This window comes from Epinephelus moara, chromosome 20, assembly GCF_006386435.1.
Source record: "Epinephelus moara isolate mb chromosome 20, YSFRI_EMoa_1.0, whole genome shotgun sequence".
In the NCBI taxonomy this organism is placed as follows: domain Eukaryota; kingdom Metazoa; phylum Chordata; class Actinopteri; order Perciformes; family Serranidae; genus Epinephelus; species Epinephelus moara.
In genome coordinates, this window is record NC_065525.1 from 9,048,238 (window position 1) to 9,062,320 (window position 14,083).

At 39.1% G+C, this 14,083-nt stretch overlaps 1 protein-coding gene across 3 annotated transcripts in view; it reads left to right on the forward strand.

Moving 5' to 3' along the window:
- The window catches only part of mical2b (microtubule associated monooxygenase, calponin and LIM domain containing 2b), an 83,900-nt gene that overhangs the window by 26,612 nt on the left and 43,205 nt on the right, over positions 1–14,083 (forward strand). For all 3 annotated transcript variants that reach the window (XM_050073104.1, XM_050073105.1, XM_050073106.1), the window contains exons 3-5: positions 7,145–7,545; positions 11,353–11,560; positions 13,649–13,765. In XM_050073104.1, coding sequence (XP_049929061.1) covers positions 7,282–7,545; positions 11,353–11,560; positions 13,649–13,765 — 589 coding nt within the window. In that variant the 5' untranslated portion in view covers positions 7,145–7,281. The remainder of the gene's footprint in view (positions 1–7,144; positions 7,546–11,352; positions 11,561–13,648; positions 13,766–14,083) is intronic.

Below are 14,083 nucleotides of genomic sequence, written 5' to 3' on the forward strand. Positions count from 1 at the left end.
CCAGTTAGTGGGTTTTTAGATGCAGAAGCAAAATTCTCTCACAAAAACGACCCCAAAAGTCACTGTAGTGTGTATATGTTTTTGTTTTTTGTTTTAATCAAGTTTCTACATCATTTTCCTACACATTCACCATGGTCTCCAACCTGCAAGTTGGACTTTAAGAGTAAGAAATGTCAGGTTAAGATATACTGTACATACAATTTTAAGAGCAATTGAAAGGGAACACATAAATAAAGGGTTAGAAAAAATATGATATTCTCTGTTTGTGTTTTATGGTAATACCAGGATAACCTAGCCAATGAATCCACCAGTCAGCACATCAGTCAATCCACCTGTGACAAATAAAAAAACAACAACAACTTTTTGTGTTGGTCTTTAAAGTCTCCATTTAGATTTGTGAGCATTTCATATATTACGTTTGAACAGAAAATACATTCACTATAATTAGATTGGAATAGAAACATCTCCATGTATTGTGCTGATCTCCCACTGAAAATATGGCTAGAAATGCAAACCCTATGACCTAACAACACACACACTTGGAAAGAGATATCAACTTAACCACTTCCTGTACCAAGACTCCCAGAATGCACCCTACCAGATGTGGTTATATACAGTCTAGCTTCCAAGGATTGTGATCTTTCCCATAGCTTTCTAGCTCTGTGTTTATATCAATGCACACTTGGCTGTGTTTTTCTCTTGACCTGACAGGTCAGAGGGAGTTGCAGTATATCATTTCTGGTCCTTAGAGTCACACACAAGTAGGGCAGTCGGTCTCTGAGCTGATATCAGGATGTTTTTTCCAACTATAGTGTGGATAGTTTTGGTCTTTTGTTATGATTGGCTTAGCTGCATTTATTTACGCTTTAAACAGGTCACAAAGCAATTATACTTCTGTACATTTTCCAATTGACTGCTAATTCTGCACACTTTAAACTACAGACAACATATTAATGCCAAAACGATATGCTCTTCAAGGACAGTCATGCTTGCATTCAACTTTTTTCTACCTTTTATGCTTTTTGAAGTACAAAGCATTTCTTCTTTCAGTCTTTTAAGTTAATTAATTTCAACCCCTGCCTTTAACAGTATTACAGATTAGCTTCCTTTTTTTAGCAATGTATTTCAGCTCTTAGCAACTTTTCAGCTTCCAACTTGCCAGTTTTATCCATTCAGTTTCCAGGTTTTTCAGCAGTGCAGGGAAATGCTTCTGCACTTTAAGATTTGTGTGTTTTTAGCAATTCTTTGTAATGTCAGCTTTCAGCATTCTCACTTGTTTTCAGCTGGGAATTCATTTTCCAGTTTCAAAAATTATATTGCTGGCAAGTGAAAACAGTCAGGGTTAAGTGGGAGTAATAGTTGCCAATGGTAGATACATATGTGGTTATAATGTAACTGCAACATGATGAGAACTTTTTTCTTTCTCCTAACATTGGTACTAGAGAGCCCAAGGGGGTGAACTTGCTTGGCTCCATCGTCACAGATTTGTAAAGCAGCTGGTACTTCCCACTAAATCTGTGGGTTGCTTGGCAACCATTCTGTTAAATGTCGCTGAAGAACTACCTTTCTTGGCAGAAGGATGAATATTTGTTATCCGTAAATTATTGGATGATTTGTTGCTGTGTGTTTATTTTTTATTGAACATTGCCAGGTATATATAGTAACTATTGGTTTACAGTAACTTTACTTTACTGTAAACCACAGCCTAATGTGGCTTATTGCTTAAACGAATTCCTTGATTTTCCTTGTTTCAAGCTCATTGTGTCCCATTGTTCCCTGTGCTTTAGGGATATAGATGAGACAGGTATTCAAAGGGTATTTTTCAGAGGCAGTCTAAAGTAAATGGTTATAGTCCACCAGCCAAACACATTGATTCACTGATATTCCCACTGAAGCAGATATTATCAGCTTAATGGCTGAGGTGAAGTCCAGTTTTTAATTAGAAACAAGGAACAAAGCTTTGGAAACTTTTTTATCTGGGCAGGGCATGGAATAGCATGAAAGGTCTAAGGGTTACAATTGTGTGTGTGTGTGTGTGTGTGTGTGTCCAGAGGGGGTAATTGTAACTGAGAGGCTACTGTCTGCTGCCAGAATGTTAGGTAGCAGAGATCTGAGACCCCCTCTGGGCCACTCAAAGACTTAAAGGGAAAGTGTGTGTTTCTTGGGTAGTGGGGTGTGTGTGTGACGTGGGATAGGCAACTGGCACAAACTAAAGGGCCAGCCAGGTCCTTGCAGCATGCACTTTCCCTTGCCATGACGCACACTCAGTTGCATACGGAGCACATCCACAGGTTTTCAGGTGATTTTGTTTCAGGCCTGTTGGGCAGTGTGTGTCTGTGTGTGTCTGAGTGTGTGTGTAAGAAACATTACCCTTTTCCAAACTCCTCCAGGACAGCAGATTCCATGGCTATAACACTGTGAAGCTTCCAGCAATCGGGATCTGATACTCAACTTTGTCAAAGATGTTATCCAGGAAACACTTGGCATCAGCTTGAGATAACTTGAGAGTGTGTTGCTGGGTAGAGTTAGAGTTTAAGCCATTTGTTAATGTGACAACATTATATTCAGACTGAAAAGGGCTACATTTTCCAAATGAGTTGTGTGCTCACTTACCATGAAATTTGTCTGAAAATCTTAGCTGTTTGAATTTGAGAAAAACTTCTTCACCAACTAGAAGACATATAAAAATTTACTTCTGATGTACTTTGTGTGTTGGTGGCAGCGTAGTGAAGTCTGGTTATGAAAGTTGGAAAATAAAGGGTGGAGCTAGATGCTGGACACATTGGAATGTAAGTGTGAAGTTGGAGTAATTAATGAAATTGTCAAAACTGAGATTATGCAGGTGATTGGTGATTTCTTGTCCAGAACTTGGATAGCTTGTTTGTAAAGGGATGTCAGTGGTTTCATGGTGGAGGGTGAAGCCTGAGACCAAGGGGTTATGTAGTTTAAGAGATGAGAAAAAAATCATTGCACGCACAGATGTTAGAGCTGAATTTAATGATAAGCAATGCCTGATTCATCTACGTTTCCATATACTGTATATAAACAAAAGGTAAAAATGATCCAAAGATTTGCTAATGGTTGGTCTGTACTAAGGGTATTATAATATCTTTAGTCCTGGCAATGCAGTTCACCTTAATGTGTTCATCAGTGAATGGTCATCACAGTCAGAACAGTGTTGCCACTACAGATATGTGCATCACACGTTAGTGGTGTCCCCACCACTGCTGGAGGGGACACCAAAATTGCCCAATATGACCATCATCATTCAGAACCAAAGGTATTGCATAAACAGTTAAGACACAACAGGGTTTGAGCTAACATTCGCCGCTGTTTAGTACACACAGCACAGCTGCAGCGTGAGCTCCCAGAGCAGCGTGCTCATGCTTTTAGGCCATTATTAGTTATTAATACAGTCAGTTGCCTCTGGTGAGGGATTTTATTTAAACCTAAGCTAATGAAAGCATCCCTTCATTCAACAATTGGATAGGAATGTCTGAGTGGTCTTGCTGTCATCAGTGTCAATGCAGAACTCACTCGTAAGCTGTCATATGATGATCTCATTAATTACCTCACAGCCAGGAAATGCAGATGTGTACGGACAACATGCAGTTAAGCTTAGGGTACCCAAATGGTCAGCTGCAGCCTTAAGTTAGAACATGCTTGATCGGTATGATGGAGGGGAGTGTATGTGGAGAGCATTAGAATAATAGGAAATGGAAACGGGGATGCAGGGGAAGTTTGCCCAGGGCACTGAATGTGTTAGGTCTCACACTGTCCAGTAAAATCCCAAATACAAGTATGAACCTGAAAAGCAGATAACCATGGGATGTACTGATCCTGGGTCATTAAAAACTCATTGGAAGTAGGGCTGTACCCAGATATTCGGATATTCGAATATTCGTTTCTATGGGTAGGTATTCTTTATGAAAATTTGGTATTCGATATTTGTTTTTTTTTACTTTTTTTTTTGTACTTTTTTTTTTGGTGCTAAATGTAGTCTTTTTGTTGTTGGTAAATGTAGGTTGTCAATAAAAATCAAAACTTTTAAATTGCATTGTTAAAAATGTGAAAATACAGTATAGCCTACCAACGGAGCTTGTGCGCACGGCACGCTTGAGCGCATCCGTCTGAGGCTATGGATCAATGCCAAGTTTTACCATCATATCACTATTCCCTCGAACTTGTAGCTGTTTTTCGTTATCTTTTGAATTTAATATGAATTATGGAACCGTTTTTGTCAACGTTTGTTTCCCCCGTTTTGTACAATAAATTAATTGTTTAAAGTTTCAACAAGTTTCTTTTTGAAAACGGCCGCGGACTGTCACCAGCTCAACGCATCAGTAGCGTCGGATGCCATGACAGTAATAGCCAATAATGTCAAAATATCATTTACAGACCGATTTAACAGACTGCCTGACCCGCAGGTCCATTTGCGGGTCCCGCGGGTTATGGGTCGACCCGCGCATCACTACTCAGCTCAGTCTATAAGGCTGTACACACAACAGTAAGGCTATAGACATTATATTCTATTCAGGCCAGCAGAACCAGCAGTGCATTGGCTCTACAGTGCACGGCACTGCTGATTAACCATTTTATTGCAGCACAGAGTGTCTGCCAGCAACCAATTACTTGCAGAGGCTTCCTACAACTTGTTTGAACGGTTCCGATTTAATCAGAAGACAAATTAAACAGGATGACTAGCCAATGTGAAAATCAAAAGAAAGCATAGAATAATGTACTGAAGGAGACTGTTGTGCCATCAAATTCTGCCGAAGGTCTTAATGTTAAAAAATGGTATTCGGGACAGCCCTAATTGGAAGACACTGAAAGTGGAGATATTTCTGCTATTAACTCAACTTGAAACCATCATTAGATGCCCTTGGCCTCTCAAATAAGATTAGATCACCAAATATAACAAGGAATCAGGACATTCCTTTTACCCCAGGACTCTGGATGAATACTAAAGTAATGATCTCCTGATAACGGGTAAACTCCCTCATGTGCTATGGGCTGCAAGCCTAGAACAGTTTGTACAGCAGGGGGGACAAAGTTTGTAGTCTGCTGTGTATATCTGCTGTATTTTAGGGTTGTTTCTTCTGCATCTTGTGCCTCACCAAGTGGCTGCTTGCGTGTGATGTGACTGTGTGACTGTTTTCTCTGTATTCCTGCAGCCACAGCGTTTGAGCTTCTCCCATGACTGCTCAGCTGAACCCCTCCAAGCGCACTCTCAGTCATAATCCTATCAGGCATTCAGTGGAGCTGGAGGGGGAAAATATCTTTGTTGTAGAGAAAAATATGTGCAGCTTAATTAATGACTGTTTGAACTCTGCAGGGTTGTTGTTGTTGGCTAGAAATATTAGTCCTGTTCAGGGATGTATCGTCAAAGCTCTGTGTGTCCCTGGACACCTCATACAGAATGCAGGACATGACACTGTGGCTATATGAGGCAACACATTGACCCCTGCAGTTTATTTTCAGAGGGAGCTGCAGACATTCCTTACATTTGGAATGTGATCTCTCCTTTATATGATTTCAAAGTTTTCCACCACATAGTGTGTGTCCTCATGTATTGCAGAGGATAATGAACATCATGATTACCAGGCTGTTCTCATACACTACACATGACCCATGCAATCAGGAAGGTTGTGATCACGTGACCAGTGTGCTCACCAGAGTAAAGAATGAAGTAGTATCAAGAGCTTAAGTCTATGTAAGGAGGCAGGTTGGGTGGTCAAACAACACAGGACATTCCCCCAAGAGACAGACGTTTGTGTCTTGTGTGAAACCAAGCGCCCTTTGAGTTATTTTAAGGTATGTCGTCATGTTTCTTTCCTAAACTTAACCTACGTAACTTCACTCGCATAACCTTACCAGCATAATTTTATGTTAAGTAAGTAACGTGATGCGAGAATGCCCAACCAGGTTTCTTCTTCTAAACCTAACGTACATAACTTTACTTTCCAAAACCTAACCTACGTAACTTTACCTTTAGTATGTAACTTAATTTTATGTACTCAACTTAAGGTTAATATGTAATGTGATGTAATGACACCCAACCATGTTTCTTTTCCTAAACCTAACATGCATAACTTAATTTTCCTAAACCTATAAGTTTATGTTAAGTATGTAACATGACATTTTAATGACCATTCATGGGGTGTTAATTCGTTCAATGTCATACGACATTCAAATTCAACAAAAACTGTACATCTCTATGATGAGGTGTAAATCACTATTACAGTAGTAATAAATTGTTTTGTGTCGTCTGTTTGGTGCTGGACAGATAATGTACAGTGAGTTTATCAAAGCTTTTTTCCTTAAAATTGTGATGAGTGCAGTTTGAAGTATCAACGTCAATGTGGGAAATCTTGCAAGTCAATAAACGGAACTATTTTATGGCAATATTGGAGTTTTATTTAATTTTTTATCAATTAAATGAAGTGCCCTGATTTTCCTGGTATTTATTTAATTCACCGAATTAGCATAAAAACAGACTGGTCCTGTCTGGTTTATTTATTCAAGTATCCAAAGGTATCTCAGCCAGTTTTACAGAAATGTAACAGTATTTGTTCCTATGGTTATGGATCTGTTGAGGGATATCCTAGAGTGGAGTCTCTGAACCTTTACCTATTATTTAGGCCCCAAAATTCTGGCACAGGTACAGTTGTCATGTGGTCATGTGCTTGGAAGTTGCTCCAAATGAACTATGGTTCATTATGAAATTGTTGATATATTTCAAACATATTTAATATTTTTTTGTTTCTATTAGAAATGTAAATCCTGTCTGCTCATCCATCAATTCCAAGTTGTGTCCAGACGACAGGTTTTAGTGACCTTTGTTAGAAACTGCAGCTTCATAAATGCAGTACTTATTGCACAGATTTTCATTGGACTACATTATTGTTTACTTGTGTTCACGCACATCTCCTGTAAAATGCTTGGTTACATAATAAAATAAGAAACAGCTGTGTCATGAAGAGGACAGTGTGCAGGAAGCACGTCTTAGTTATCAGTAATCAGCAAAATCTAAACAACTTGAATTATAGTATATGTTCAGGATATAGGACTGATCACCTGATTATTTAATTTCCAGTCTCTCGTGTCTTTGTCTACAAATCTTTTTGCTCTTTGTGTCTTTCAGAACTAGCTCAGCATGACTGCACACACCGTGTTGTAGGAGTCCAGTGCTGACAGTGTGGAAGGAGTGAACAGTAAAGGAAGCACAAAAAGAAGCAGAGAGTGTTTGAGGAGACTGGACGCTTTTTACCATCAGAGCAGATGGGTGAGACGGAGGATGAGCGCACAGCGCAGGCCAGCGTGCTCTTTGAGAACTTTGTCCAAGCATCCACATGTAAAGGGACTCTGCAGGCTTTCAGCATCCTCTGCAGGCAGCTGGAGCTGGATCCTCTGGACTACAGCAACTTCTTCAGCTCACTAAAGGCTGCAGTCAGCTCCTGGAAGGTCAAGGCCCTGTGGACCAAACTGGACAAAAGGGCACAGCAGAAGGTCTACAACCAGAATAAAGCCTGCCAGGGCACTAGGGTAAGAGAGACCAACTGGAGACGACCTGTACTGGAGTTTGAGGCTACTAATAGACAAAGGAAATGAACTGAGCCATGAGCCACTACAAATATGTAAACTGTGCTTGTTCACGTAAAAGGCATTGTTGTGACCTTTTTATAGTATTTGAGATCCAAGCAAACAGTACTATAGGTGTCATCACACAGGAAAGCATCACAGTTAAATTCATCCATGTATCTTTAAGAAATATGTTGCTCAAGAAGCATGGTGACATAATGTAGTTACCCTTCGCTGTAGCTCGGAAGCTATAACTGCTAATATGCCAGTCAGTCTTAAAGGGTAATGTTGGTATTTTTCAACCTGGACCCAGTTTACCCATGTTTTTGTGTCTGAGTGACAAATAGGAACAACAGTTTTTGAAGTTGAACAACTTGTGGCAATTGTGCACTATCAATTTACAACCATTAAAAGTTCTTTTTTTGCCACTGACGGGCTCAAATTATTATTCTAAGTGTCTGACAACCATATGGAAAGGACTACTACAGAAGCTGACCTTTTTGTTTAACCAGAATTACTAAACCCATCAGACTTCATTTAAATAAACAGTAATTTTGGCATGTATAGTACTAGCCTATTTCCACTTTTAACTGGGTGAATTAAGGATTTATTTCAATTGGCGACATTGATTTTTAGGCTGTTTCTGGTTAAACAAAAAAGTCTGTCTCTATAGGAATACTTTCTATAATGTTGTCACACACTTAGAATAACAATCTTAACATGTCCGTGGCAAAAACAAGCACTTTTAGTGGATGTACATTGATGGTGCATAGTTGCCCCAAGTGATTACATTGCAGCTGGTTTCACTGCTGCCAGCTGCAGTGGTCTCGCTCAATAATGGACCAGTTTCAAAAATTGTTGTTCCTATTAGTCACTTTAACTCAAAATCATGTGAAAATAGAATCCAGGTTGAAAAATAACAAAGTTTCTCTTTAATGCCTTGTCGAGATTCTCAGTTTTCTCTGCCTTGTGCTGTAAAAGTGATCCACTTACCATAACGTGCCAAATATACCATATCTTGTTGCGTAGACCAAATTTTATTGTAAAGCAGCATTAGTTGAAGTTCTACTAGTTCTGCAGTGACTACAGTTTTTCCTTTAGCTGCTTCAAAATAAAAGCCTTCCAATGGAGCCATTAATGTGAACCAGCAGGATTGGCAGTACTTTAACGCAGCTGTAATTGGTTGTAGGACAGTTTACAGTAAACAGTGAAATAATGCTGAAATGTGGAAGTACAAACAGGAATGTGAGAGTGAAATCGAGCTCCAAACTGCAGGGATTCATTTATAAACTACACAGGTGCTAAGGGCTGAACAGAGGAACTACTAAAAAGAGAAGTTGCTCTGTTGTCATCAGCATAGTTTGATTTATATATTTTGAATTATCAGTTAGGTGCAAGACACAGCTTTGGCCCGAGGGAGAAGATGGTGCAGATGAGCACCCTGCTGTGAGGCCTCAGAGAAAACTGACTTGCTCATGGCTAAACTGTGCCTGTGGAGAAACAGCCTCGGTCCTTGAAATGCAATGACAGATCGGACAGTCTGTGTAGCACCATTTATGTATTCTGACTTTTGATATGTTCCTGTCTGTTTTCAGTCTCTGCTTTGTGTGTTCTGTTGAGTAGAACATATGTGCCCATTTTTACAACCCTTAAAAATCCTAAACCTAAAAAAAACACTTGAGGAATTATGGTTTATTTGTTCAAATACCCAATTAGGACCTTTGCCAGTGTGGATTGTTGGGGAAATAAATTATTTAAGTAGATTATTTCTGTAATTATATGCAAATTATTAATTGGACCAAAGTAATCTTAAAGTTGAAAAGCTGAATTAACTGGATTCAGTGCATGTAGCTTGTGCAAATTCAGTTTGATCTCATAACTGTCTATAGGGGAAACTTTATGAAAGTGGGCCCTGTTAGTCAGATGGCAATATGAGGCCTAAAGCCAGGATGGGAGTTCAGATACATTTTTAAAGTGATAGGTATCTCATATTTGTTATTTTACGTGATGTGCTAATCTGTCTTATTGTTGGACCATGTATGTCTGAGTATTATAGGCAGCATGTTTAGCATAGTGTTCAATGACTTCATATCTGAAGGGAAAGATAAGACATCCGTAGAGGAAAGAGGCCAGAGACTCGAAGAGGGGGGAGATAAGCAGAGACGGGTTGGGCTGAAAGTCGGCCAAAAATAACAACTAATTTTTGTGGGAGAAACTGCTATTTAGAGATAGACGACTGGCTGTAGCTGGGGAGGTTCTCTGTTTTCTGGAACTCTGTGTCTAGAAAAAAATATCTGTATCTTAGTTTCCTGTACATTGTGTTCTGTTATATGGAAGATGCCATGAATCATACTCTAAACTAACCTTTCTCAGATGGCTGTGCTAATTGTTTTATCCCTTAATTTTCCCTGTAACTGTAAACTAGCAAACCGCATGATGACCTGGAAATTAGACGTCGGCGGTAATCACACAGGACCTTTGAGACTTCTCAGATAAAGTTTTTTTCCTCTCCTGTTCCCATTTCCACATTTCTTCTCAGTCCAAAAGGAAACATCAGTGCGAGTTTGTGTAAATATAGCCAGGATTTTCAGTCACACCTACTGTAAGCTTTGAACACCATATTTTAAGTCGTGATTCTCAAACAGTGGCCCTCGAAATGCCATCTTGTGGGCTGTGGAGGTACAGCCAGTTTGTTAGATTAGATGAAAATGTATTTTTTTCTGTTATTTACAAAGCTATTTTATTTTTTTTATATCTTAATTTGCTCAAGAATTTACATGAATAAAAAAGTAAATTAAAATGCATTATTTCAGTGACCAGTTATGTTTAGATATCACCATGCCAATCACGATACATCATCAGTTTGAGACTAACATGTCTTGCTACTGTAGCTAGCTAACGTCAGTGGTAGATGAAGTACCTGAAAGCAGGGGTAGGAATCACCAGAGGATCTATAATATATTATCATGATACTTAAGTCACGATACAATATTAATGCGATTTTAAATGTTGTGATATCCTGAGTATTGCGATAAAATATATTGCAATTTATTACCTTTTTAAATTAGGTTCCCAAAGGAAAAACTTTGTCACCATCTGTTTTATCTAGTAAGCTACCTAAAGTTTAATAAAGTCACCCATTAGAATAACAATTGAGTAAAAGTCTTAAAATATCTGATATTTACTGTACTTGTGTATCAAAAGTAATGTTATTAGGTTAAATGTAATTAACTATTGAAAGTAAAAGTACATGTAAAAGCTGGTAATAAGAAGGGATTATTAAATTTATTTCTTCGTCTTTCTTTTTATTTCTTCTTTGTTTTTGTTTTTTTATCATTTATTTGTGAAGGTGGTCCTCAGACATTTTTAACAATCAGAAGTGGGCCTGAAGTTAGAAACTGTTGAGAACCCCTGCTATGAAGTATACACTTGCGACCCGCCTTTGAAATATTACCTTTATAAAGTGGCAAGCGTGTTAGCAAACAGATGCTTATTTACACAGACAGAACACCATTAGCATTCATCTGGAATCATGTGTCTGGACACCTGATGAATGTATGTCTAGTATTCACTCCCTTTTAGCTCCTTAGTTTCCACTAACTCTTGAGGGAAATATTTGGCTCTGTAATCCAAGTTCAAGTTTGTTTATGTGTCATTTCCACATACAGAGTATACAGAGATGAAAAGTTGTTTCCCACGGCCCAAGGTGCTAATAGAAAACTAAGTCACCCCCTCTTTCACATTTTACCCTCTTCTTCCTTTTTTATTCAGTGCCTGATCATTGGCGGTGGTCCTTGTGGTCTGCGGACAGCCATCGAGCTGGCACTGTTGGGCTGTAAGGTGGTGGTGATCGAGAAGAGGGACACCTTTTCCAGGAATAATGTGCTCCACCTGTGGCCCTTCACTATCCACGACCTCAGGGGCCTCGGAGCCAAGAAGTTCTACGGAAAGTTTTGCGCTGGCTCCATCGACCACATCAGTGAGTGTAAATCTGTGTCAGTTATTTCTCAGTTGCTCTCATTTTGAAATGAGCGAGTGGACTGAAGCTTTTAAACTTCTGTCTTTTACCTCATAGTGCTCTGAGAAGGAAGAGAAATTGTTCTTTGGTTGTGGCAAATAATCTCAGAAGAATCACTTCCTTAACCTTGGGGTCAGGACCCTTTTTACAGTCACTTGAAATGCTGCTGTCTATATTTAACACCGTGGCATGATGGGTGGTACTTGCTGGCTGTGTGACTCTGCAACCTGTGAGAAGAGATTTTCCAGTAGCCTAGTTTGCTGCAGTTTGTTTCTTCAGTCTGTCCCTAGTGGGAAGTTTCCACTGGCATTTCTTGCTCTCCAGCTTTAGTAACGGTGTCATGTATTAATATCTCGTTTCAGAGATGTACGTCTCATAACACTTACTTGTTCTCATCTGTAAGAGAAGCCACATCCTCCCATAACAGCTGCTGAGAAAGCAGCTGTAAATACCAGCTGCTGAGCTACAGAAGACACTATATTAAAGGATAAGTTCTGTATTTTTCTACATGGACCCATTTGTCCCATATTTTTTGTCTAAATGACTAATGGGAACAGCTGTTGAAATTGATCAAGAATTGAGCCAGAACACTGCAGTCCATAGTGGCGAAACAGACTGCACTGTAACCTGTTGGGATATGTAGCATTTGTTGAAGAGTAAGATACCTTTTTTTTCTTATAATACTCCAGAAATCTCTCTTGCCAATTCCATCAAACTCCATTTAAATAAACACTAATTTTAGTGTGTGTAGAACCAGCACATTTTCAAATCTAATTGGGTGATTTAAAGGTTTATTTCAATCAAATCAGAGTAAGTGATTGCTGGAACAGTAGAAAGATGAACCAAGCTAATTTTTGTGAGTTTTATTTTGTCTCTGTCGACTTTGAATGAAGTGTGTTGTACGATGTTAAAATTGCTGTTTATTTAAATGGAGTCTGGTGGGTTTGATGATGGCAATATCCAGGCTGTTTCTGGTTAACCAAAAAGGATCTTTCTCTTTAATAAAGAGGTCTGTCTCAGTAGGGATCCTTTCCATAAGTGGTCACAGACTAGAATAATAATCTGAGCCTGTCAACGGCAAAAGCGCTTTCAGTGAATGTAAATTGACGATGTACAATTGCCCCATATGGTTTCATTGCAGCCTGTTTCGCCGCTGCCAGGTGGAGCCTCTCTCTCAATACTGGGCCAGTTTCAAAACTATTTGTCCCTATTATTTACTTAGACACAAAACATGGGGAAAAAATAGGGTCCAGGCTGAAAAATATTAAACCCACCCTTTAACTCCATAAAATCCAATGTGTGCTTCACACGTTTTACTTTTTATTAACGGAACATTATGTTACTGTCAGGATGTTGTTGATCTATGACATTTCATAGTCTGTTTAGTGGGGATGGTAGTGGCAGTGATGCAGATCTTTTTAAGCACAACTACTGATGATCATGATGTGACAGATCTACATAAAATACATTTACTTTGTCAGTGTCATTATAAAATTCATGCTTTCCACTATCATTCAACTCAGTTTTAGCAGCCTTGTGTTACTTAACATTAAAAATGATCCCAATAAGTTCTACACAGTCAGGTACACAAATTTTAAATTTCAGATATCAGACTGGTACCCAGTATAGGCAGATACACTCAGGTACTGGAAGAGAGGAAGTTGGATTGGTGCATCCCTACTGCTCAGATACAGAATATGTACAGTTAAAATATGTATTGCCTTGTGTTAACAAAATTAGAATCACATGGAGGAACCTGTATTTCTAAAGTTTTTATATGAGTTTGTTACAGCAATTTCACAGTTCACATTCCTAGTCATATACCTGAACTAACACGCCAATGAACACAAATGTTTTTGTAGCAACATCAGCTTTATAGGGTTGTGATGACATTATAGGAGCAACCTGTGGCGTATGGTGCAGCTTGTTAGTAGACTGGATGCAGCTGCCCATCCAGTATAAAATACATATATCCATTGAGGTAGCTCTAGGCTTGCTTTGTGTGCTTTTTTGCTCTACAATATCTGCATTTGTGTCTATCCACTCCAGGTATCCGCCAGCTTCAGCTGATGCTGCTGAAAGTGTCTCTGATTCTGGGAGTGGAAATTCATGTCAATGTGGAGTTTGTCAAGCTTTTGGAGCCACCAGCAGAGCAGACTGACGACAGTAAGTATGCATGTGTCTGTTATCCGTATGTTAAAGGGTCATGAGTGGCAGTGACACACAGGGACTCACCAGCATATCTTAGCTATATATGGAAAACTGCCTGCTGACAAAATGCATGTGTTAAAGTAATCAGAAAGTTTCCCAGAGAGGAGGCGTTTGCACTGGCAGCATTTATAGCAAACTGTCCGGAAAATAACACGTCTATTGATAGAGTCTGCTGATAGTTACATTTTAGTTCTACTTTGAGTTTGCCTTTCTAAGTGTCTCAAAATATGCCAAGTGTCCTAAATATGGCACATGGGGACTCTCATAACACTT